The 25,777-nt window shown below is 42.0% G+C and overlaps 1 protein-coding gene across 2 annotated transcripts in view; it reads left to right on the top strand.

Moving 5' to 3' along the window:
* STXBP6 (syntaxin binding protein 6) overlaps positions 1 to 25,777 on the top strand; it is a 272,449-nt gene that overhangs the window by 188,595 nt on the left and 58,077 nt on the right. For both annotated transcript variants that reach the window (XM_019983776.2, XM_019983777.2), the window contains 2 exons: positions 23,431 to 23,561; positions 24,482 to 24,647. In XM_019983776.2, coding sequence (XP_019839335.1) covers positions 23,431 to 23,561; positions 24,482 to 24,647 — 297 coding nt within the window. The remainder of the gene's footprint in view (positions 1 to 23,430; positions 23,562 to 24,481; positions 24,648 to 25,777) is intronic.

Below are 25,777 nucleotides of genomic sequence, written 5' to 3'. Positions count from 1 at the left end.
AACATATTTTGCATTTTCACATAAATTCCATTTTACTTCTTTGTCTCAGCAAACAACCCTTTTCTCATATCTGAAGAACTAGCCATTTTGATTAATTTTACCCTTTCAATTAAGATGACCTTTCTCCCATGACAATGCGTGAACCATACTGGATTTCTGCTATGCTTATATTTGGTGAACAAAGCTTGTTGACATTAGGAGCTCATGTGAGTTGTGTTTCTCAGATATCTGTCAAAAGCATAGTGGCCAAGATGACATGCATGAGATGGAACCTGTGACATATACCTGTCAGTGCAAGTGGGGCTAAGGGCTGTCAACAATCCTCTTTTCCACATGCCTGAACAACAGGAAAGGAGGCTAGTCTCCTAACAAATTCCATTATAATGTAAATCTGACATCAGGGTATAAGCACTGGACACCAGAATCTGAATGGCCCTTCTCCTCTCCTCAGACATTGATATACAGCCTGGAGCCTGCCCTTCTCAGTTCAGACCACTAGCTAGTGAATCTTCCTTCCTCAAAAGGAAGAGAGGAGTGAGGATTTTTACCAAGGACAAAACAAGTCCCTCCCCCCATCTCTGTCACTCAAAAGTTGCCATTACTCCCATTCTGAGTGCTCAGTATATGCTCCTTTTAGTTTGGGATCCTATGAATGCTTCCCTATCTCATTTATAGGGCAGCAGAATTGACGGGGATCTTCAGCACTTGCCTATCAGCAAGAATAGGCACCTCGGCTGTCCACAGGGGCTGCGTTGGGTACAGATCTCTAGATACGTCGTCTTAGGAATAGAGTGCCCACAGGAGTCCAGGCGGATGTGGCTGTGTATACTGTGTTCGGACACTGTCCCTATGAGTTCTCCCCTCATACCCTCACTGTTCCTGGTAGCCAGCAAAGAATGAAATGGACTTGCATCTGCAGAATGAGCCTCCTTCCCAGGGAGCCCTGAGGAAGAGGGGGAAAGTTAATGATCATGGTCCAACACAAAGGAAGTAGACAGACGCGGCACACAGGAGGCAGTGACCTTTGCTGTGCTTCCTTCTATGGCGACGCCATGGTGGCTCCCATCCAGACCCGGAAGTCGCTGTTCTCATCTGTCCTTTTCACCAGAATCCCAAATCAGTCAGGCTGTGGGCATTTCCACCTTGACGCTCTTCTCTCTGGAAATGTGGCCTTGGGACAGCCATTCTTGCCCTTGAGAGAGTGACTCTCCTGAGTGTGTCCTCCTACGCCTCACTGAGGGATTCCATTGCTTCTCTTATTTAGGGTCTCCTTTAGAAGGTGCCTCTCTTGAACACTGGCTTGGCTCTTCTGGCCTGTTGAACCATCCATGGTCACTGAAATCTACCTACCATTTCTTGCTTGGGTTATTTTTTTTGTTGTTTTCGTCTAAATGCACCCTGAAAACCCTTGAGATGCAAGAAGTGTCTCCTGTTTTTGCCTGGAGTGCCAAAAATGAATTATCAGGAACAAACTCCCATTATAGTATTATCAAGGAATACATTTTCATTCGAGGGGGCCTCCTGAATCTAGAATGTTTGCTGATTCATCACAAGTGTGGCTGGAGCTTCTCCTTCCACTACGTGTGGGGGTGGGGGGGGGGGGGGGAATGCTTCCTGAGCCAAATGAGTAGAATGCTAAGATGTGTACAAAAAAAACGGTTGAATCTATTAATTAAAAAAAGATAACTGGCAGTTTAAGACTAATCGTTTGCTTGCAAACAGTGTACTTCCTTTGTGCTCCTGGTTAAGATTTAATACCTCAGAGCCCTAAAGTGAATGTTACAGAGAAAAGCCATGGACATTTTGGGAAGAAACATCTTGTGCCAAGGAAAAGTCATGTGGCTGAGGGAGCATCTGGTGTTGGCCTGTGAAAGATGGGAGCAATTTAGAGGTACAGGAGGAGACTTAAAGGCTCCCAGGCTGAGAAGTCAGAATGAGCAGTGATATACAGACAGGTGGGCTAGGATGTGTACAAGGCCCTGGGAGGAACCTGGCACTTTGTGGGGCCGAGTTCCTGGTGGAGTCAGTCTTGAACATGCGGAGTAGAACATGACAGCAGAGAGATGGGGACCAGCCAGGCAGTCAGTACCCAGGGGCGCTTTGGGTCCTTTGCATTGTATTCCTTAAAGAATTGAACGTTTATTTTTCTGAAAATAAGTTTCACAATCCACCTTGAGTTATTAGGGCTTCAGAATGACCTACCATAGATAAGTGACAGCAGTGTGACATGTGACAGCAATGGGAGCAACTCCCACACAGTGCCATTTGCACAGACTTCTTGCTGTGCTCAGTTGCATTTCTTCTCATGGACTGTAGCCCTCCAGGCTCCTCTGTCCATGAAATTTTTCTGTCAAAAATACTGGGAGTGGGTTGCCATTTCCTCCAGGGGATCTTCTGGAGTCCTAGGTTGACCCTGTATCTCTTGCATCTCCTATACTGGCAGGCAGATTCTTTACCACCCTGCCACCTAGGAAGCCCCTGTACTACACTTAGCCAAAAGGCCAAGAAGCAAGACTTCCTGCTAACTGTGAGGATCTAGACATGGTGGCTGGGAGTCAAGAGAGCAACCTGTGCAATACATCTGGGGTGGACACTGGCTTCTGCTTGTAGAACCCTCAGGGACATCATGGACCTCCTTAGCAGAGGAAGCAGATAGAAGATAAACATTAATTCTATTCCTGTAACAATATCAGATGCTGAAGTACCCTTGATGATGTGTGTTAGTCACTTCCTCAAAGTCTGCGTGGAATTGGCACAGTTTTGCTAGTGTTTATGACTCTGTGCTGACTTGTGACCTCATCTATCTATCTATACAGGGTTACAAGTGACTTAGAACTCCAAAATGTGCATTCCCAGAATCCTCTGTTATCAATGACCACAGATATGGAATTATAGCAACTGAGAGGGACCAGGAGTCTGTGAATGTGCTAATAGACCAAAAGTTGAGTTTGAAGACATAAATCTTTGTGGGAATCTTGGCATAGTTTTGTTTCTCTATTTGTTTGATATTGCTAGCTTCTGGAGAGTTTTCCATCTTCATGGAAATGTCAGAACTCGTGGGTGGTAAGATTCACTGAAGGCTCAGTAAGGGCTGATTAGGGAATGGCTCTGCTGACCATAGGGATCTTGCTCTGTGGAGTCAGATGGGGGAAAAATCAGTTCAAGTTTGTACCTAGTCTAGGAAGTCATCCTCCATTAGGATGTTTGGGGAGATAATCAGGCAGTTGATCCCTATAGCCATTAGGGGAACAGGAAGAGGCACCAGATCATAGGTAAAGCCCCTTCATGCAGATGCAGTACCTGCGTTACCTCATGTGTCCCATAGAAGCAGGTGCTTAAAGAGTTACTGCCTCTAATGAGCAAGGTGAGTATTTTTGAGTCTGTGGTCCTAGGCAATGACATTTGAGTGGACTGCATCTTAGGTTATGGGAAGATGTCAGAGTTTCTGAGTGAGCGATCTTGACATTTAAAAACTGGGACCTGGTCTTATCCCAGTCCCTCTGGGTACCATCCAGTATGAACCTTGACTGGAGAGCAGCAGCGCAGTGCAGTGGTCCGTGCCCTGGAAGCGAGATCTTTTATCATTTGCTTCTGCAGGTAGTAAATATCCAGCTGCTCGCTGCACTGTAAGAGTTCAGGTGACCTTTGGGCCACTCACATCATCATCTGGCACATTCCTAATGTACTGTTTGACAGAGCAAGACCTGCAGTACATCCCCACCCTTTCCGTGGCCATTGTGGAAACCTTGGCAAACTACCCATCACACCTACACAGAGCGTCTAAGTGAGCTTTAGTTCTATCAAACTAATGTCCTAAACTGAACAGAGCTTTAGCTTGCACACTAAAAGAATGCAAAATATTGCTTTTGAAGGGGTCAGTACAAGTTATAATTTTTTGTGATGATATAAGGAATTCACACATTTGACCCCTGGTTAAAGGGGCTAAATGTAGTTTTACAACAAATTTAAGTTAACTTGCAATGCACTATCAGTGATCTCTGCTCCAAATTTCAGTCCAAGTAGAGAGAGGTTTTGGTGCCAAATTAATTTCATGCAAAGAGTTTGAGAATTCTAAGTTAGTCAAGTCTACTGACTGGCCTGCATGATCCTTCAGTAAGTTTTTTGTCACCTGACATCAGCTATGTTTGCTCTTGGTATTCATTTTTTAGATTAATTTATTTGTTTTAATCGCAGGATAATTACTTTACAATATTGTGATGGTTTTTGCCATGTGCTGTGTGTGCTTAGTCGCTCAGTCGTGTCCGACTCTTTGTGACCCCATGAACTGTAGCCCACAAGGCTTCTCTGTCCATGGAGATTCTCCATGCAAGAGTGCTCTAGTGGGTGGTCAAGCCCTCCTCCAGGTGATCTTTCCAACCCAGGGATCAAGCCCAGGCCATATACCAACGTGAATCAGCCACAGGTATACGTGTGTCCCCCCCCCCCATTCTTTATAATGCCTTTTCCTAGTGAAGATGCACAGTAACATCCAGTAAAAGTAAAGACTTGCACTCCACAGTGAATGAACTGAAAGATAAGGGGAAAACTCAACTATATCCCTAAGCCCCTGGGCACAGGTTTAGTGACCACTTTCAGCATTTACTGAGAGTAGCTACATCTTTTTCTGTCACAGAGGAACCCACCCAGGATGGCCACTGCTCTCCAATGCAGATTGGCTTAGTCAGAATCGCCCTTGGTCGAGGCTGTAGGTCCGAGGGAGAGGAGTGGGACCATGGAACAAGCAAGTGGAGACCTGCAGACTTTGTGACCAGCTGAGTTTTGAGAAGAGCTGACATAGCCACCGTTGTGCCTCATCTCCCTGAGGCTGTTTGCCTGCCAGTTATGTTCTGGCTTATGTGGAGATGGTCAGTGGGTAGTTGTATGGAGGAGGGTGTGTGTATCGCTACTCACGCGGCACCAGAGGATCAGGCATTTTACTCTTTTTGTTCTGAATCTTCATCAAGGCTGTGCTATTGAAAGATCCCCTGGGATTTTCCTTAGGAAGGACTCATTTACCACAAGTGGCATCATTTATTTCGGAACTGATTCCTAGGCTGTTCCATAAATACTAATGAAATGCTTAACAATGTGTTCCACCTTGGAATTTGCAGCAGAAGTCACGGAGGTGCTGGCTCTCCATGCAAGAGAAGCAGCTCTTTACCACGTGTCAGAATTTGTAATCAGGTGTGCCTGGTTATTCTTTTTTTTTTCTCCCTTCTCTGACATTGCCTTAAATGACTCCAGACAGAAAAAGAAAAACAGAGACACAGCTAAAAAAGAGATTAGAGTAAGTGAGATATTGCTAACCACAGCCATCAGGACCTACAGCAAATACTTGATTATCACTGATCAGAATGGAGATATTTCATGTGATACATGATTAAATTAGAACTCTGTTGGTCACCCTCCTGAACTGTGCAAAGACATCACCTTTTATTCGCAGGATGTTTAACATGGTAGGTAGATAACACATACAGATATATCAAAGTACAAATCAGAGTGCTCTTTATTCTGACAAGCACAAAGTGTGATGTTTAATAGACAGTACACAAGGTATAAGAGTAGGACAGTGTCTGGGACTTGGTGAGTGACCTTGAGGATTTCCTCTGGGGGGTCAACAGCTGTGGAGAGTGGACAGACTGTCCCCTTTTCTGTATGTCTGTCATATTGCCATCTGGTCTAAGTACTGTCACCTGTCTCCTAGTCTACTGCACTGGACGCTCCTAAGTGATTTTCCTGCTTCCATGCACCCTCCTACCATGACCAGGACCTGCAACAGCTAGCCAGCATTTTTTAAAATGTGAATCAGATTACATTCCTGCTTCATGCTTACAAAGCCTTGTCCACCAAGGCCTTCATGATCTGGCACTTCCTTGTGTCTGTGACTTCACTCATTCTTTCCTCCTCTTAGTATTTTGCAGTCTTTCTTATCCTTGAACATGTCCAGTGCTTGAGTATCTTTGAGCTTTGTCATTAGTTTTTATACCCAAAAGGATTATTTTGACCAAAGAAGGCCAGAAGGATTGTTTTGGGTGTGTCTAGATTATAGAGAGTGCTGCAGTGAAACAAGGAAGATGATGACAGAAGAAGAGCCATTGGATAACATTGTTTGGAGACTTTCTTAATTTTCCAGGGACAAATTTTGGAGAGTGATGAGCAGGTAGGGAAGCGATGGTCTGAGCAGTGAATGCCTAGGACGCAGTAAAGGACTCAGCACACGTAACTCTTTTCCCTCACTACCACATTTCTTAAAAAAATGGATGGAGCTTTAGGACTGGCCTTACCAATAGGAGATTCTCATAGGAAAAGAAAACCTTAAGCATGCTCACAGGAGTAGGAGAAGTCTGAAAAGAGGGAGTGATGGAAGCTTCAACTAAAAGTAGGGATAATTGGAGAAAGTTTCCAAAAGAGATGAGCAGAAGAGGAGGAGACCAAGAGCCCACTTGGAGAGCTTTGCAAGTATATTTTTATAAAAGGAAGTATCAGAATTGCAGTGAGTGACCAATTCATATGTTGAAATAATACCCCCAACATGATGGTGTTAGGAGGTGGGGTCTTGCATTCGCACCTTACAGGGTACAAACCTGCACCCCCTGCATTGGACGCACAGGGTCTTAACCACTGGACTGCCGGGGAAGTCCCTGGCGTACTTTTTCTTAAGGTACAACTTACATATTGTAAGGTATATGAATCTTAAGTGTATATTTCAATGAATTTTTTACATGTGTATAAAACCACACTTCCCTGATGGCTCAGCAGGTAAAGACTCTGCCTGCAATGCAGAAGACACGACAGACACGGATTTAATCCCTGAGTTGGGGAGATTCCCCTGGAGAAGGAAATGGCAACCCACTCCAGTATTCTGGCCTGGAAAATCCATGGACACAGGCGCCTGGTGGGCTACAGTCCATGGGGTCACAAAGAGTCAGACACAACTGAGCGACTAGCACTTTCATATAAAACCATGTAAGCATCAACTATATCAAAATATAGAACCTTTCCAGCATCCCAGAAAGGTAATCACCTCCATCTATTTTGACCACAGTTGCCATAGATTAGTTTTGTGACTGTATAGCTTTATTGAGGTATAATTGATATGCAAGTAACTTCACATATCTGAATGGTACAGTTTAGTAACTTTTTCATGCAGAATCATCACAATCAAAGTAATGAACCTATCTATTACCCCCAAAAGTTTCATCGTACCCCTTGGTAATCCCTCCTTGGCCCCAGGCATTCCCATACCAACCCCCCAATATGTGTAGGCAGTCACTAATATGCTACTAATATGAGTTGCTTCCATATCTTGGCAATTGTAAATAATACTGCTGTGCATGCTGAATCATTTCAGTCATGTCTGACCCTGCAACCCCATGGACTGTAGCCTGCCAGGCTCCTCTGTCCATGGGATTTTCCAGGCAAGAATACTGGAATGGGTTCCCATTTCCTTCTCCAGGGGATCTTCCCAACCCAGGGATTGAAGCTGTGTCTCTTACATCTCCTGCATTGGCATTGGCAGGCAGGTTCCTTACCACTAGCGCCACCTGGGAAGCCCCAGTACTGCTGTGGGGTGCATGTATCTTTTCAAATTAGCATTTACTTTTTTTCTTTTTCAGATATATACCCAGAAGCTGAGTTGCTGGATCATATGGTAGCTCTATTTTTAGTTTTCTGAGGAACCTCCATACTCTTTTCCATAGTGGCTATACCAGCTCACATTCCCACCAACAGTGGACAAGAGTTCCCTCTTCTCCACATCCTCCCCAGCAATTTATTTGCAGACTTCTTGCTGATAGCCATTCTGACAGGTGTGAGGTGAATTCTCATTGTGGTGGTCCAGTAAGAACTGGAAAAGTGATGCCAAGGGGTTGCTGTAATTTAGCAAGGAGTGAGATATATGTTAATACATTTAGGTCTTTAATCCATTTGGAATTTATTTTTGCATGTAGTATGAGAAAACGTTCTAATCCCATTCTTCACATGTAACTGTCCAGTTTTCCTAGCACCGTTTACTGAAGAGACTGTCTTTTCTCCCTTGTATATTCTTGCCTCTCAACATCTTAATAATATTGAGTCTTTTAACCCATGACCGAAAGTGTGTCTGTCCACTTGAATCTGTAGATCAATTTGGGGATTATTGCCATACTTAACAATATTAAGTTTTCTAATCCTTGAGTACAAGATGTTTTTATCTTTATCTAAGTCTTCTTTAATTTCCTTCAATAACGTATTGTGGTTTTGACTATACAAGCCTTGTACTCTTTTGGCTAAATATGTTAGTATTTTATTCTTGCAGCTGTTGCTGTGAGTGAGACTGTTTTCTTTGTTGGCTTATTAGCTATTGTGTTGGTGAGGATTCTCCAAAGACACAGAACTGATAGGACGTGTGTATATATTAATATTATATAAATATTTGTAGTATATATGTTTATATTTATACAGGGAATTCACTCATGCAATTATGGAGGCTGTCAAGTCCAAAATGGGCAGGGTGGGCTGGAAGGCTGGAGACCCAGGAAAGAACTAATGCTGCAGTTCAACTCTGAAAACCATAATTCCTTCTTGCCCTGGGCAAGTCAATCTGCTGTTCTATTCTGGCCTTCAGCTAATTGGATGAGGCCCTGGTGGCTCAGACGGTAAAGCATCTGTCTACAATGTGGGAGACATGGGTTCCATCCCTGGGTCGGGAAGATCCGCTGGAGAAGGAGATGGAAATCCACTCCAGTACTATTGCCTGGAAAATCCCATGGACAGAGGAGCCTGGTAGGCTACAGTCCATGGGGTCGCAAAGAGTCGGACACGACTGAGCGACTTCACTTTCCTTTCCTTTCCTTTCCTTTCCTTTCCTTTCCTTAACCACATCATGGAGGGCCATCGGAGTCCACCAATTTAAATATTAATCCAAAGACACCCTTCCAGAAACATCAAAAAGAGTGTTTGACCAAATATTAATGCTTGGGTGCCATGGCCTATCCAGTAGCCAAATTGACAAATAAAACTAACATCATAACCATGACTTTCTGATTTATTTTAGTGATTGCCTTTGCATTTGTAGAATATATCTTTTAACTTAACGTGCTTCCCCATAAAGTGGTAATACAGTAATTCATGTGTAAGAACCTCCCAATAGTTCACTTCCCTTACTCCCATTCTGACTTTTATGCTGCTGTTGTCACACATTTTACTTTTCCATGTTATAAATTTCATGCACCATTGTCATTTGTCAGTGAAACTGGAACACTGTTCAGCCTAAGGCTAATTATTCCTAACTCGTGGAGCAAGGCCCTTCTGTGTGTTCTTGGGGCCTCCTGAATCTTGAGGTTTTCATGTCTGACTGGTGGGAACAGACACTGTGTCTAGCCCTACTATTCCCTCTATTCATTTTGAGTGGTTCTTTCTTTGCTGCTGCTAAGTCGCTTCAGTCGTGTCCAACTCTGTGTGACCCCATAGACGGCAGCCCACCAGGCTTCCCCGTCCCTGGGATTCTCCAGGCAAGAACACTGGAGTGGGTTGCCATTTCCTTCTCCAACGCATGAAAGTGAAGTCGCTCAGTCGTGTCCGACTCTAGCGACCCCATGGACTGCATAGCCTACCAGGCTCTTCCGTCCACGGGATTTTCCAGGCAGGAGTACTGGAGTGGGGTGCCATTGCCTTCTCCGGGTTCTTTCTTTGGCCTCAGGTAATTTCCTCACACACCTGTGGTGAGAAGTACTCAGCTAAATACTTAAGGCTGAATCTCTGTAGGTCTTGGAGTTCTGTGTGTGTGAAGTTCTCTCTCTTCATTGCTCTGTCCTGAGAATTTTAAGGACATTGGTCTCCCTGGGTGCTCAGCTCTTATCTTCTCAGTGCAGAGAGTCCGGCAGTCCCTGCCTGGGTTCCTCCTTCTCACGCTACAGCCTGGAAAACACTCTCAAACAAGGAAAGAAGGGCAGTCATGGGGCTGAAAGTGAAAGTTGCTCAGTCCTGTCTGGCTCTTTGTGACCCCATGAACTGTAACCTGCCAGGCTTCTCTGTCCATGGAATTCTCCAGGCCAGAATACTGGAGTGCGTAGCTGTTCCCTTCTCCAGGGGATCTTCCCAACCCAGGGATTGACCCAAGTCTCCCACATTGCAGGCAGATTCTTTACCATGTGAGCCATCAGGGAAGCTGGCCTCATTCATTTCCGGTCTCTCAGGAACCACTCTCATTCCCTGTTTCATTCACTTTGTCCATTTTGGGTTGCTTCAGGCAGAGAGGTAGATGTAGCCTTCATTTCTGTTTTGTAGACATGAGGTTAGAATTGCGGGGTCTTATAGTATATGGATGTTTAGCTTTAGTAGCTGTCACTTAGAGTTTACCAAAATCAGCTAATTTGAATCACAGATAATTTTCACTAATGTAGTTGACATTCACTTTACCTAAAACTAGCTCAGTTGGTAAAGAATCCACCTGCAGGGCAGGAGACCCCGGTTCAATTCCTGGGTCAGGAAGATCCGCTGGAGAAGGGATAGGCTACCCACTCCAGTATTCTTGGGCTTCCCTTGTGGCTCAGCTGGTGAAGAATCCACCTGCAGTGCAGGAGACCTCGGTCTGATCCCTGGGTTAGGAAGATTCCCTGGAGAAGGGAAAGGCTACCCACTCCAATATTCTGGCCTGGAGCAATCCATGAACTGTATTCCATGTCCATGGGGTTGCAAAGAGTAGGACACAACTGAGCAACTTTCACTTTACCTAGAGCATGTTGCTAGGTCTTATTCCCTGCACAGTAAAGAGTGAAAGTGACAAGTTCTTAGCGACATCAAGTTTCTCTAGAACTTCTGTGATATAAGCCTTCACATCAAATGTACTATTAAAAGTATTAAGTAAATGGTGGTAGTGAAAAGGGTGGAAAGCAGAGAGAGCAGATAAATCTGTCGTTACTTGACTGATAGTTGTCATTATATTTGACAACATACGTTTGCTAAGTCACGGCAGCTCTGATTTCTCCAGAAACCTGGTGATATTCTATGTTGTTATTATATGTTCCTGGCCCATTAGCACATTCTCTGTCTCTCTCTCAAGTCTCCTTGTGGGTGGCTGTTACTCTTCTCACATAGAAGGTGACCCGTATCTACATAACATCCTTCCATGGTTCCTTTAGATTAAATATAATGTGCTCAACAGTGGAGTTGTGTCAGGCAGCAGACCACCGGGCCCTCCCCTCACATGGGTGCAGGGAGGGGGCGATTGTGGTGAGGTGGTGGTACATAAGGCCTTCTGCTTTACAGCTGCTGAAAGACTAAATGATTCTCTCTCTTCTCACTGTAAGGGGCATTGAGAACTAAGAATGCTTTTTAACACCTCTCACTGGTAAAATGTGTGTTAAATTTCTACCAAATATGACTTTTCCCTAAAGAGAGTTGCCCCTTGGCCAGTACCTTTCCGTATATGACAGATAATGTGAAAGGGAAGTGTCATGTTAAAAGCATCTCTTTTTTGAGTTTCATTCCCAGTCTTTGAGGTGCTTATAGAGTAATTTAATTCATTCTTGAGTCAGGTAGCCCCTGCTTTGATGCCTTTGTCTTTAGATCCTCTGTTTGTAAATCTCCTAAGAATAGATCAAAAATGATGTTTGTATCTGTTTCCAGAATTAGGAAGTAAGAACAGAATGAGGCTTTATGGCTGCAGTTAACCCTTTCTATTTTCTTCATTGGATACCACAGTATTTCGTATTTGGAGTTAATCTCTTCCAGAAAGCCATCAGCGTTCTCACAGGTCAAGGCATTTATTTCCCTGGCTGGGGTGCGTGTGTTTGTTTCAAGGTTACACTGTATAAATCAGACATGTTATACCCTTTCCATATAAAATACAAACTTGCAGTAATAGCATTAACCAAGTTTTATAATTCATTGTATGTTTACCTTTTACCCCAAATGCATGCAAGTTGATTTTTTCCCCACAGGTATATGGGAAAAGTCTGAGGAACCTAAAAAATTCAAGCACATTGGAAACCTTGGGTTGCTGAATCTCAGGCCTGAAGTTGTGTTTTCAACAAGGCTGAGACAAACAGAATTGCAAGACAGATGCTGCTAGAATAAGGATGCAGGGAAAAAAAGATTGTTTTCAAAGGCCTGAACCCACAACTTTTTTCCTTCTAGTTCCCTAGTATTTCTGTAAGTTCTTGGTTATTACCATTTTCTCTGCTCTCCTTAGTTCCCAGGATGCCCCTCTTTTCTAGTAAAAAAGCAGTTCACATTCCTTACAACCATGGCTTGATCTTGAAACAGAACGGTTGAGCCTGATGTAAGTTGTTGGCTTCTTCATGGTTTCTGACGTTCTTCCTCTGCTTCCTTTGATCAGGAGAGCCCTTTGTTGATTTGCTTGTTCATTTATGCATGTTATATGGACTGGCACTGGTATCGGTTTATAATAGAATGGGCATTGTTGCTGCTTGTCTGGAGAGGGCAGCACCCATCTTGAGACAGGAACTCACACTTTCTGGGGATTATGCTTCCTGATTTCAAGATAAAGATTTAACTCCCCAAGACTACTTATGGTGTGCCTGAGCCTGTCATTGACCTGAGATGTATACCCTTTCACAATAAAAATCTACATATTTCTATAGTTAAAGTAACATTGTCAACAGGGTAAGAAGGTTATAATTGGGAGGGACTAGATTTTGTTTGTTTTTAAATCTTGATCACAAAGTTGTTTGGTTTGTTTGCTGCTTTTTTGGCTGTGCCACAAGGCTCACAGAATCTTAGTTCCTCCACCAAGGATTGAACCCAGGACCCTGGAATAAAGGCATCAGGTCCTAACCACTGGACTGCCAGGGAATTTCCAGGAAGATTTTTTAAAATGAAGCTCATGTTGACATGAGACATTGACGTTGTACATTGCAAAAGTAATTCTGTCTCCTTGTGGGTAATTTGCAAATATTAAAACTAGCTAGTATAGCTGGTACTTCCTGCTGGGTTAGGTTAGGGGTTTGCTTGCTCTGCAGATGTGTAGTTGTCAGTTACTTTGGTTTGATACTGTACTTTCATTTTAAAACCATTCTTCCTGAAGAATGCATGATGAAAGATGCTCTTATTCTTCTCTTTCTGATGAAGGACTCATCCAAACTTATTTACAAAAAAGAAGTTTCCCATACAGTTACTTTTGGTATCCCTTTGGGAAAATTTCCTAGACTTTGAGTCTGCTCCTCCTCCTCCAATCTGGAGATCAGAACATGATGTAGGTACAGCCCTAAGAACTAGTGATACCAAATAAGGAAACATTTGCGTGGAAAGCTCCTTTCTTGGTGATTATCCCTCCTGTAGACCGTAGTAGTTTGCCTTTAATAATCAAGCCTCAAAGCCCTGTTCATTGTCTCTTCCCTTCCCTCCCCTTCAGGGTTAGTGGAGTAGGAACTCTAATAGGGCATCCTGTATTTGTCCTTACTGGCTTGATGGTTATGGCTGAAATGCCACCATTTTTGTTATTGTGATGTTGTTTACTTCAATTAAAATTTTCTTCCTAAAAACAATCAGATTTAAGACTACCCCTTCAGGCCCATTTGGGTCCTTTCAAGAATCTGGCCAGTGAGCTCCCAGGACCTAAGATGGAAGGAGAAGAATAGGGTCTCAAAAACACACTTGGCCATTTCATGAATTGGTGCCATTTGGGAGCCTGTGGAGGCTAAATGACTGTGTCCCTAAATCATGACACACTTTGAGAAGTAGTTGAGAAGCAAATAATCAACCCTGTGTGGAGAGCACCGGGCTTTGTTCCCCATTAACTGTAGCAGTGATGATGGGTTCCTGATCTGAAAGTATGTGGAATAACAATCTGGATATTTTTGCTTCTAAGTTTTGTAAATATTCAGCCATCTCACTGGATAAAATTACTGTTGCAGCTGCCATCCTAAATAAATAAATTATGGAGAAATTTATTTCTCCATAGATACTGTGGCCGTATATTATCGCCCTGCTTATTTAACTTATGTGCAGAGTACATCATGCCAGACTGGATGAAGCACAACCTGGAATCAAGATTGCCAGGAGAAATATCAACAACCTCAAATATGCAGATGATACCATTAGGCAGAAAGCAAAAATGAACTAAAGAGCTTCTTGATGAAAGTGAAAGAGGAGAGTGAAAAGGCTGGCTTAAAACTCAACATTCAAAAAACTAAGATTATGGCATCTGGTCCCATCGCTTCATGGCAAATATATGGGGAAATGGTGGAAACAGTCACAGACTATTTTCTTGGGCTCCAGAATCACTGTAGATGGTGACTGCAGCCATAAAATTAAAAGATGCTTGCTCCTTGAAAGAAAAGTTATGAGCAACCTAGACAGCATATTCAAAAGCAGAGACATCACTTTGCCCAGAAAGGTCCATGTAGTCAAAGCTGTGGTTTTTCCAGTAGTCATGTATGGATGTGAGAGTTGGACCATAAAGAAGGTTGAGTGCCAAAGAATTGATGCTTTTGAACTGTGGTGTTGGAGAAGACTCTTAAGAGTCCCTTGGACTGCACGGAGATCAAACCAGTCAATCCTAAAGCAAGCCAACCCTGAATATTCATTTGAAGGACTGAAGCTGAAACTCCAATACTTTGGCCACCTGATGGGAAGAGCCGACTCATTGGAAAAGACCCTGATGCTGGGAAAGATTGAGGGCAGGAGGAGAAGGCGGTGACAGAGGATGAGATGGTTAGACGGCATCATGACTCAGTGGACATAAATTTGAGCAAATTCTGGGAGATAGTGAAGGACAGGGAAGCCTGGCATGCTGCTGTTCATGGGATCGCAAAGACTCAGATATGACTGACTGAGTGACTGAACAACTGTGAAATTCACCTGGAATTATCATACATTAGGGTTTGGGAAAAGCATTAAGAAAAACAGTTCCAAGTAATCATTTCTCATTATGTCCTCTTAGCCCGTCTCTTCACCATATCTGTACCCAGAAGGCATGCTCAATCTTGCTTTTACTTCCTGAATCACATCTCAGAGAGTTTCTTTTTCTTTTTGTTCCTTTATGTCTATCACCTCTGACACAGAGAGCAGCCCTGGTGAGATTCTGTGTAGACATCACTTTTTTTCTTTGTTCCAAATTGTTTATTTCACATCAGCACTCTTATTGAATTCAAAACGTCTGACCATTAGACTCCAGCAGAGCAGAGGGCTAAGGCACACCACAAAATGCTGACCTTCCCTCAACTACGAGACAGAGAGGGCTAAGCATGATGACATTTTTAAGTATTTTAGGTACATACAAATGGTAAATTCTGAGTTTTAGCTGCCTTAGCCTCAACATCAGACTGTATTGAGGATATCAATGCAGTTTGTTCTTTAGCATCTTTCTTTTTTTTTTTTTAGAAATGACTACATAAAGTTATAATAAGATTCAATTTGAGTTTAATGTTAAAAAGAAATGTTCAGGTAGAGGATATAGAGGTGGTGAGTCATTATTTTATTTAAATGCTGATTATTTGTTTTCTTTAAAATAATAGGATTGAGACTAGATCTTTTGTATTTGGGCAACATTGATTTTCCTGTTTGGGGCAATTGAGAAATGATACTATGAATGAGATTATAGGGGAAAGAGTGACTGGAAAAAAAAAAAAAAAAAAAGGGCAGTTACAAAACCACTGGACCTTGAAATGGAGAATCAGCTTCTTAATCCCTGGCAGAGTACGTGTTCTTCTGCCGGTTTGCACCACATGCAAGTAACTTGTGTTTCTGGTTTTCATTTCTGATGACAGCCTTTGTCCCCCTCTTCCACCAATTCCTGACTTAATATAAGACTGGTTCTGATCAGACTAGATGGTGCTTTACTATTGGCTGGCTTATCTGGTTTTGATTACATAGAATTTTCTGATTGGGCAAAAGCAAAGCTGGTGGTCTCCACTCTGACTATAACTAAGTGTCTTATTTCTGAATGATGTGTCATGACTGGACCGTTTAACTCTTTAGGCCTTTAGTTCATGAGAAAGAGATTGTTACACCACTTGAGTAATGACGGTAATGATATTGTAGACCTAAGAGTTTCTAACACTGCTTCTTAACTACAGCTGAGAAGTAGATCAAGTCTCCAGAAAGGCTAAAGAGGAGGCATGGAGGCAATGAAAACCAAATTCTTTTTGTCAGAACTGGTAGTAGAAAGACATGTGCTTGGTTTGCCCTATGCTTCTGTCTTCCTCTGATACCACCACCGAAAGCAACGATGTCCAGGAATGAGTGAAAAGAAGCATTAGGCTTGGATAACCCCAAAACTTGACTTATTGAGTGAGTCCCAATGCAGATGACTCAGTGGTCTTATAGATATTCTGGAAATGGCTTCTCTGTTGTGATAGTCTTTAACACCCAATGAAATGTGACATTTGACATTATAGCAAAAAGCTGTAGTGGAAAGAGCAACAGATATAGACTCTTAGTTCATTGTTTAGGTCACAGGTTTGTTTTGTTTTGTTTTGTTTTTAATTACCAACATTGCTTGGGAAAGTCAACTCTTTCTGTGCCCCAGTTTCATTGTCCATAAATATAATACATGATTATAGCAATAACCCTGCCTCTGTCACAGAGATATTGTCAAGTTCAAGAGAAAAAAAACAGAAGCTATGTTTAAAAAGCTTCAAAAAATTTAAAGTGCTTATGTCAGTCTATAGGATCCTACATCACTACTTCCTATCTTTGTGGGGATTTATCCATATCTTCTGTGTTTTAGAACTAGATGGACCTGATAACAATCTAATTTTAATTCTTCACAAATATGTCAGAGAAGTAAACATTGAATATTTTACCCAGGCTTGAAATAAACCTGTTGTGAAATAAACAGAGGTCAGTGAAAAAAATAACATGATGGGGAACCTGCTTGGATATGATAATCACAGAAGTTTTTTCAATGGAGATGACATATAAGCTGAAATCAGAACAGTGAGCAAGAGACAACAATGAAACATACTCTCAAACACACACATAGGAAAAGGGAGTTTCTATAAAGGGAATAGCATTTGCAAAGGGTATACAGTGGTTGCTGTTTCCCAGGAGGAAAAGATGACTGGAGCCTGGGGGACAAAAGGGAGAATGGAACGAGATGAGAATGAACAGGTACTTAAGGGCCAGATCATCCAGGACTTTGCAGGTCATGGTAAGGGATTTGGGTTTTATTCTAAATGCCTTGGGATGCCATCAAATTTTTATTTCATTGAGGTATAGTTGACGTGCAATATAATAATTCAAGACTTATATACACTACAAATTGATCACCATGATAAGTCTAATAACCATGTGTCACCATACGATGAGGAAACAATGGAAACAGTGACAGACTTTATTTTGGGGGGCTCCAAAATCACTGTAGATGGTGACTGTAGCCATGAAATTAAAAGATGCTTGCTCCTTAGAAGAAAAGTTATGACCAACCTAGACAGCATATTAAAAAGCACAGACGTCACTTTGCCAACAAAGGTCCGTCTAGTCAAAGTTATAGTTTTTCCAGTAGTCATGTATGGATGTGAGAGTTGGACTATAAAGAAAGCTGAGCAGGAAAGAATTGATACTTTTGAATTGTGGTGTTGGAGAGGAGTCTTGAGAGTCCCTTGTACAGCAAGGAGATTCAACCAGTCCATCCTATAGGAAATCAGTCCTGAATATTCATTGGAAGGACTGATGTTGAAGCTGAAACTCCAATACTTTGGCCACCTGATGCAAAGAACTGACTCATTGGAAAAGACCCTGATGCTGAGAAAGATTGAAGGTGGGAGGAGAAGGGGGCAACAGAGGATGAGATGGTTGGATGGCATCACCGACTCAATGGACATGAGTTTGAGTAAACTCCAGGAGTTGGTGATGGACAGGGAAGCCTGGCATGCTGCAGTTCCTGGGGTCAGACATGACTGAGGGACTGAACTACCTGATCATACAAAGTTCCTGCAATAATATTGACTATATTCCCTATTATGTACATCACATCCCCATGACTTATTTTATAACTGGAAGTTTGTGCCTCTTAATCCCCTTCACCTATTTCATCCAGCCCCTCCCTTTGCCTCCCCTTTGGCGACCACCAGTTTGTTCTCTGTATCCGTGAGTCTGTTTCTGTTTTGTTTTGATTGTTAGCTTTGTTTCTAGATTCCACATATAAATGAATCATACAATATTTGTCTTTATCTGTCTTATTTGACTTAATATAATACCCTTTAGGTCTGTCCATTTTGTTGCAAATGGAAAAAGTTTGCTATTTTATGGCTGTGTAATATCCCACTATATATGTATACAACATCTGATTTGTCTGTTCATCTATTGATGAACACTTAGGCTGCTTCATTATATTGGCTATAGTAAGTAATACTGGAACGAACATAGAGGTGCATGCTGCTGCTGCTGCTGCTAAGTCGCTTCAGTTGTGTCGGACTCTGTGTGACCCCATAGACAGCAGCCCACCAGGCTCCTCCATCCATGGGATTTTCCAGGCAAGAGTACTGGAGTGGGGTGCCATTGCCTTCTCCATAGAGGTGCATATGTCTTCAAATTAGCACTTTTGTTTTCTTTGGATAAATACCCAGAAGTGGAATTCCTGCCTCATATGGTAGTTCTTTTTTTTGATTTTCTGAGGAAACTCCATACTGTTTTCCACAGTGGTGGCACCAGTTAACATTCCAACCAGCAGTCCTGTTTTTTGCACATCTTCACCCACATTTGTTATCTGTTGTCTTTTTGATAACAGCCATTCTGACAGTGTGAAGTGATATCTCATTGTAGTTTTTATTTGCATTTTGAAGACTCTTGAAAGTCCCTTGGACTGCAAGGAGATCCAACCAGTCCATTCTAAAGGAGATCAGTCCTGAGTGTTCTTTGGAAGGAATGATGCTAAAGCTGAAACTCCAGTACTTTGGCCACCTTATGTGAAGAGTTGACTCACTGGAAAAGACTCTGATGGTGGGAGGGATTGGCAGCAGGAGGAGAAGGGGACGACAGAGGATGAGATGGCTGGATGGCATCACCGACTCGATGGACATGAGTTTGAGTGAACTCCAGGAGTTGGTGATGGACAGGGAGGCCTGGCGTGCTGCAATTCATGGGGTCTCAAAGAGTCAGACATGACTGAGCGACTGAACTGAACTGAATAATTAGTGATGCTGAACATGTTTTTATGTGTATGTTGGCCATCGTTATGTCTTCCTTGGGAAACTATCTATTCAGGTCCTCTGCCCATTTTTTAACTGGATTGTTTGTTTTTACTGATACCAAGTTGTGTGAATTCTTTATATATTTTGAATAGTAACCCCTTATCAGAGCTATCATTTGCAAATATCTTTTCCCATTGAGTAAGTTTCCTTTTCATTTTGTTGATGTTTTCCTTCACTGTGCAAAAGCTTTTTAGTTTTGTAGTCGCATTCATTTATTTTTGCTTTTGTTGCCTTTGCCTAAGAAAATAGATCCAAAAAAATCATTCCTAAGACCAGTGTCAGAGACTATACTGCCTATGTTTTTGTCCAGGAGTTTTATGGTTTCAGGTCATATATTTAAGATGTTAATTCATTTTGAGTTTATTTTTGTAAATGCTGTTTTATTCTTTTGCATGTGGATGCAACGTGAAAGTTTTCCCAACACTATTTATTGAAGAGATTGTCTTTTCCCCACTGTGTATTTTTAGATCCCTTGTTGAAATTAATTGACCATATATGCATGAGTTTATTTCTAGATTCTATTCTGTTCCATTGATCTTTGTGTGTGTGTGCCAGTACTGTACAGTTTTGGTTACTGTAACTTTGTAGTATAGTTTGAAATCAGGGCATATAATACCTCCAGCTTTGTCCTTCTTTCTTAAGATTGTTTTGGCAAGGAGTTCTTAAAAGATGGTTCAGCCTTATATATTCCAGTTTGAATGGTCAAGCTGGTTAAAAGGCCAATTTGGGGAAAATCACAGATGTCCTGGTGAGGGATGTTATACTGCCCAGAATGTGGCTGCCTCATGAAACCTCCCTGACTTTCCCCAACTTTACTTTGGTCCTTAAATCCACACCCCCCCCCCACATACATCTCAGATGACTCCTGTGTCATTTATTCTGTGATGCTTTATTCTCTATAGCATCATTCTTATCTCCTCCTCACCAAAGTTATTGATTGAGAACCACTTCTTTCTTAATATTTGAAAAATCCTCAAAACTTCCTTCTGTATCTTCCATCTAATAAATGCTCCATAAATATTTGTTAAATGAGTAAGCACATAGTTCAGTAGCTGTTAGCACTCAAAGTGCCTCCAAGTCAACTGGAAAGATTTAAAATATGGATGCCAGGACTACATCCCCAAAGATTCTGACTGACAGTGTTGGGTATTTTTGTTGTAAAACTCCCAGGTGATTTTGATGTGTGGGTTGGAGTGGAAAATTAGGGGATGGGGCTGATTCTGGGTAGTCTGCAGTATTACTTGGGAATATCATCATACCCTCTCTAAATGCTTGTATATTTACCTTTTCCTCATGAAAGATGAAGCTATGACAAAATGCCCTGATTATCTCACCTTTAAAGTTTTTCAAAATAATGAATATGAAATCTACCCTCCGGGGTACTGATCCAGATCATTTGGTTGCATTTTCCAGAATGTGCTGTAATTTAGCTGCCCTTGGGAAGGAGAAGGTGAATTGCTGTTTTCACTAGACATCTGGAATTTGACTGAATGACTTATTTTTAACAGCTGTGGATCCGGAAAACACCAAAATAGAAAGGGGTTAAAACATGGCTTCTTCAAACACAGAACTCAGAAAGTCTGGCAATGGCATGATTGTGCAAATGTTTTGATTTCAGAAGGGGGAAGTCTTCATTTAATTCTATATAATGTGTATATAATAATATAATTTTAAGGCACCTGCTTCAAAATAGAAAGTGGGATGTTGGAGATAATAACACTAAACAAAAATTAAACTAAACCGGGCTCAGTGCCCAGGAAAATTATCAGATTCCAAGAACTGGGCAAGGAGTAAACTAATAGAGGGTAAAAAAAGCAGGAATGGATGAAGTCATATCTGCCTCTGTTAAAAATGACCATGAAGCAATGTGATCGCTCGTGAACAATTCCGAGGGGCATTTGTTGGGTGGGTGGAGTTCCTACCCTTCTCATGTTCAGTGACAAACTTCCAGTGGAACTTGCTTTCCTAAAATGTCAGTCCCAAACAGGCCAATAATTACAACCATCATGAATTATGTTTGAACTTTTATTATGCTATAAACTAGTTGGAAATAAGTGAACCAGTAATAAAAGTAAGAGTTAACTGAAGTCAGAAGGAAAACCTTCATGTTTCCCAGGATGCCTAAATGCCATGTAATTTACATAAACAAGGAAGGAAATCCTCTGTGTGTGTTTAGGGGTGTGGGTCTAATACAGGAACCCATGTTTTCCTGTTATTGCAAAGCATTCTTTAATCTTTTAAGCACATTTTAGGACCCATATATATTCCAGATGTGTTGTTTCCTTTGCTATTAAAACAGCAGAGCAGGGTATGACTATCAGAGAAATTTAGGAGAGTCCCTTTTGTGTCACATGGACACACAAATTAAATGAATTAAGTGGATAGACAGCCCTGGGTAGACTGGTAATATTGCATGAATTTAGTGAGGGGAAAGATTGTTCCTCATGGACTTAAACAGGCTTATATGTGGAGCTGTAGGCCAGACAGGCCATTTGTGGATGGAAGACAATAACATTTCCTTGATCTTGGTTGTTTAAGGGATGATGATTTTTTAACCATGAAAGTAAACGCAATTGGTGTGAAATGTTCATAAGCGTTTAGCCAAAATATAACTGAATCATGGGCATTAAACCTAATCATTATTTGAAATTAAAAAAAAAATGTTTGCTAAATTCTGGTTAGGAACAAAAAGAGAAGGATGGACTGAGATCCTAAAAAAAGCCCAGTCCTAGACCATAGGTTTCTCACCTAAAGGCGGGGTACCCGTATATTTTTGTTCACTTTCCCCTCTTGGTCACTGTTTTTCTGCCTAAATGACCCCAGACACTGAAGCTGTGATAAACTCTGCTGTGTGTGAAGGAGAGCCTTCTTACCACCAACCGTAACTGGCACAGGTACTTTCTGTCCTTCATCCCGCAAGGATTCATTTTGCCATCTGTTGAGCATTGCATGGTTATTTCAAAGTGTGGGATCTGTGGGCTGCTTTGAAACTAAGAAAGAATGTAGCATTGATGTACAGGCTTACTAGGATTGCATTCATTACGAGGAGTGCTTTCCACTTTTCCTGCTTCCTTTAATAGCATCAATTCTATTTAAACTTACAATTCCTACAGCCAGAGCTCAGGAGGAGCTTTGAGGAAAATCCTTTTAAAATACTTAATTACCTCCCCTCCCTTGAGGCTCTAAGTCAAGAAGTAGGCAGACAGGCAAAAGTTCAGAGTGACTCTCTCCTGCTGGCTGGTACTTGATCTCTGTCTGAGAAGTGAGAAGGTCCATCCTCAGCATGGAAGGGAGAACTGACCAAGGCCGAGAGGAGGAACTGCCGCAGGCCTGCAGCTGTGGTAGCCTAAGGAATTCATATGTGGAGGGGGGCCAGGGTTATAATCAGATGCAGATTAGATACAAACTAACTGTACTTTATGTTGAAGCTGAAACTCCAATACTTTGGCCACCTGATGCGAAGAACTGACTCATTTGAAAAGACCCCGATGCTGGGAAAGATTGAGGGCGGGAGGAGAAGGGGACGACAGAGGATGAGATGGTTGGATGGCATCACCAACTCAGTGGACATGAATTTGAGTAGACTTCAGGAGTTGGTGATGGACAGGGAGGCCTGGAGTGCTACGGTCCATGGGGTCGCAAAGTTCGAATGACTGAACTGAACTATAAGGCATTTTTTTTTTTTTTTTTTTGAGTGAGGTATTTCTTATTCTTTTATCACTGAAGCCTGGAATACTTACACTGGACTGTAGCATTAGAAATATGCATTGTAGTTGCATCAGGGAACCAGTAAACTGTACCTTTAAAAGGTAGCCTTTTCCAGCCACCCCTACCTAATGCTCTCAGCCCTTTGTGCTGCTTTCCCTGCTAACCATCATGGTTTATTTGGAGCCTCCATTAGAGGGGCTTGCTATTAATTGTCCCTGTCGTGTTCAATGTGAGTGGATGAAGGCATCAATGAAGCTGCCCTTACAGTTAAAATTATATTGTAACTGCTCGAGGGTGCAGATTATAACGTCTGTTCCTTTTGAGTTCGCCTCTCACTAAAGGCACACATACTCATTCTTTTTCTGTTTTCCTCTGCTTCTCTTTGTCTCTGCACTTCCCTCTCCCTCTCTCTTCCTTCCCTCTATATTTACACGGATACACATGTATACACACACACACACACAAATATGTCATTTTTTCTCTCTCTTTTATGGCACATATGCATGTAGGCATAAGACAGAAACACCTGTGAATGGGACCAACCCACCCTGCACACTCACTGATCAGAGTGGTCTTCTCTTGGCAGTGACCAACAAGAAACCCACACAGGCATCCATTACGAAGGTCAAACAGTTTGAAGGCTCCACGTCATTTGTGCGGCGGTCACAGTGGATGCTCGAGCAGCTGCGCCAGGTTAACGGCATCGATCCTAATCGGGTGAGTGAACTGTCCAGTGCCGAGCCACGGTGTCCTTCTCTCACAGTGACTCTCTCATTGACCTTGGCAGACTGGTGGGTGTCTGAGTCGTTTTTGACAAGGCTATTTCTCTGTTCCAGTTATGTGGCTGAGACTTTCTGATTCCTGTGCCTGTCTTATGGGAAATTATAAATCTTTTCATCATGTTGGACAGAGGCACCTAAGGAGATGCATATTGAAGAAATGCTAGCTACCTCCAATACAAAGAGCGAAGTGCCAAGTGCAGAGTTCAGATAATCACATCTGTGATTATCAGTATGAAAAACCATGTTCAGCAAAGTTCCATCTGTCTTCTAATGCAATCAGGGATGAGGTTTATTTACCAAAAATCAAATAAATGAACTGCACCTTAAAAATGATGTATTAGAATTCCATTGGATTTAATACATGAAACATTTCATGGTAGAGTTATGTATGCAAGTAAATTTCCTTTGCTTATACACTAACCATATATCAATGATGAGGAAAGATGAAATGTAAAATCAAACTATACACTACAATAATAAGGGATAATCTTTCCCTACCAAAGGTTGGGGACAAGATTAATATTGTTCAGTGCCAGGAACCTGAAGTAATCCTTTTTTGAGCAATGGGAAAGACCATGTATAATCTGAAATAGGATACAAGTTGATATGCGGTTAAGCTAAAGGGACTTCTGTGCTCGTTGCTTCTTGGGGACATCTCAAAACACTGTGAGACAAGAGATCTGCTTGATAAAAAGAGAAAGGTGGACTCTGTGCCCCTGGTGCTAATCAAGATGAACCTTGTGATTAGGAACAAAGTCTCGGAAAAGTTTTAGCCTTTATGAGTCTTAATATGGTAAACTGGAAGCCGCAATTTTTAGAGATGGAGATCATTAATTCTTTCAATGTCTTTTCCAGGATTCTGCAGAGTTTGATTTGTTGTTTGAAAATGCCTTTGACCAGTGGGTAGCCAGCACAGCCTCAGAAAAATGTACCTTCTTCCAGATCCTCCACCACACCTGCCAGCGCTACCTCACAGACAGGAAGCCGGAGTTTATTAACTGCCAGTCCAAAATCATGGGAGGTGAGTGGGCGTTTGAATGCCTTTAGCCATCCCGTTTCCTTCCACTCGCTTTTATATAAAGAGTTAGGTGCTCAGCAGCATAATTAAAGACCAGAAAAAAAGAATCCGGATGCTCAGAGCTGGACTGCCTGAGGACCATTCTGGGAGTTCTGTGTATGCTAAAGACTCAGTGGTATGTTTTCACTCTTATCCAAAAACCAATCTTTTTAAAGGAATTAACCCTTTAGATCAGATTATTTGTACCAGGAGAGGAAGCCTGTCCCTTTATTAGAAAAACCTGTGCATTTGGTTTCCTCACTACCATTTCTATCATTTCATCACAGGACATTTTTAGAGTTGCTTTTTTCCTAGTATTTCTCAAGATGTTTTACAACTATTGATATGAATATGCCTACAGATCCAGTTCCTTCTCTCAAATAGCAACCAGTCTCTGATTTATTCCTTAATTGGCAGACAGAGCTGACTTAGGATGAGAGCTGTAAGCCAGCCTTATAGGAGCAAGTACCAGTACGGGAACGTTAATGAGAAATGTTTAGAGGGTGCTTAGCACATTTCCGGAGAAGGCAATGGCACCCCACTCCAGTACTCTTGCCTGGAAAACCCATGGAGGGGGAGCCTTGAAGGCTGTAGTCCATGGGGTCGATAAGAGTCAGACACAACTGAGCGACTTCACTTTCACTTTTCACTTTCATGCATTGGAGAAGGAAATGGCAACCCACTCCAGTGTTCTTGCCTGGAGAGTCCCAGGGACAGAGGAGCCTGGTGGGCTGCCGTCTATGGGGTCGCACAGAGTCGGACACGACTGAAGCGACTTAGCAGCAGCAGCAGCAGCAGCATGTTTCTTCTAGGTGGCGTTTCTTTTTAGAGAATTGAAACTGCTGAAAGTGTAAAGCCTTGCCAGTCACTCAGAGTTAAGGAAGAGTATGTATATCATTGATCTTTTCACTGATATGTTCTCCTGGTTTTGAAAGCATCTTCTAAAAAAAAAAAAAAAAAGTACCAACTTTGTCTTAATCAAATGTCAAGTGAAGGTCACATTAGAAACATTACATTTTCCCCTTGAGCTATATATATCTTTCATATGAATATGAGGCAGAATCCATCATTCTGTCCTAATGGCTGCTGTGCAC

This window comes from Bos indicus, chromosome 21 (genome assembly GCF_029378745.1).
Source record: "Bos indicus isolate NIAB-ARS_2022 breed Sahiwal x Tharparkar chromosome 21, NIAB-ARS_B.indTharparkar_mat_pri_1.0, whole genome shotgun sequence".
Taxonomy (NCBI): domain Eukaryota; kingdom Metazoa; phylum Chordata; class Mammalia; order Artiodactyla; family Bovidae; genus Bos; species Bos indicus.
The sequence above is the reverse complement of the archived record's forward strand: the minus strand, read 5'-3'. Positions and strand labels throughout refer to the sequence as shown.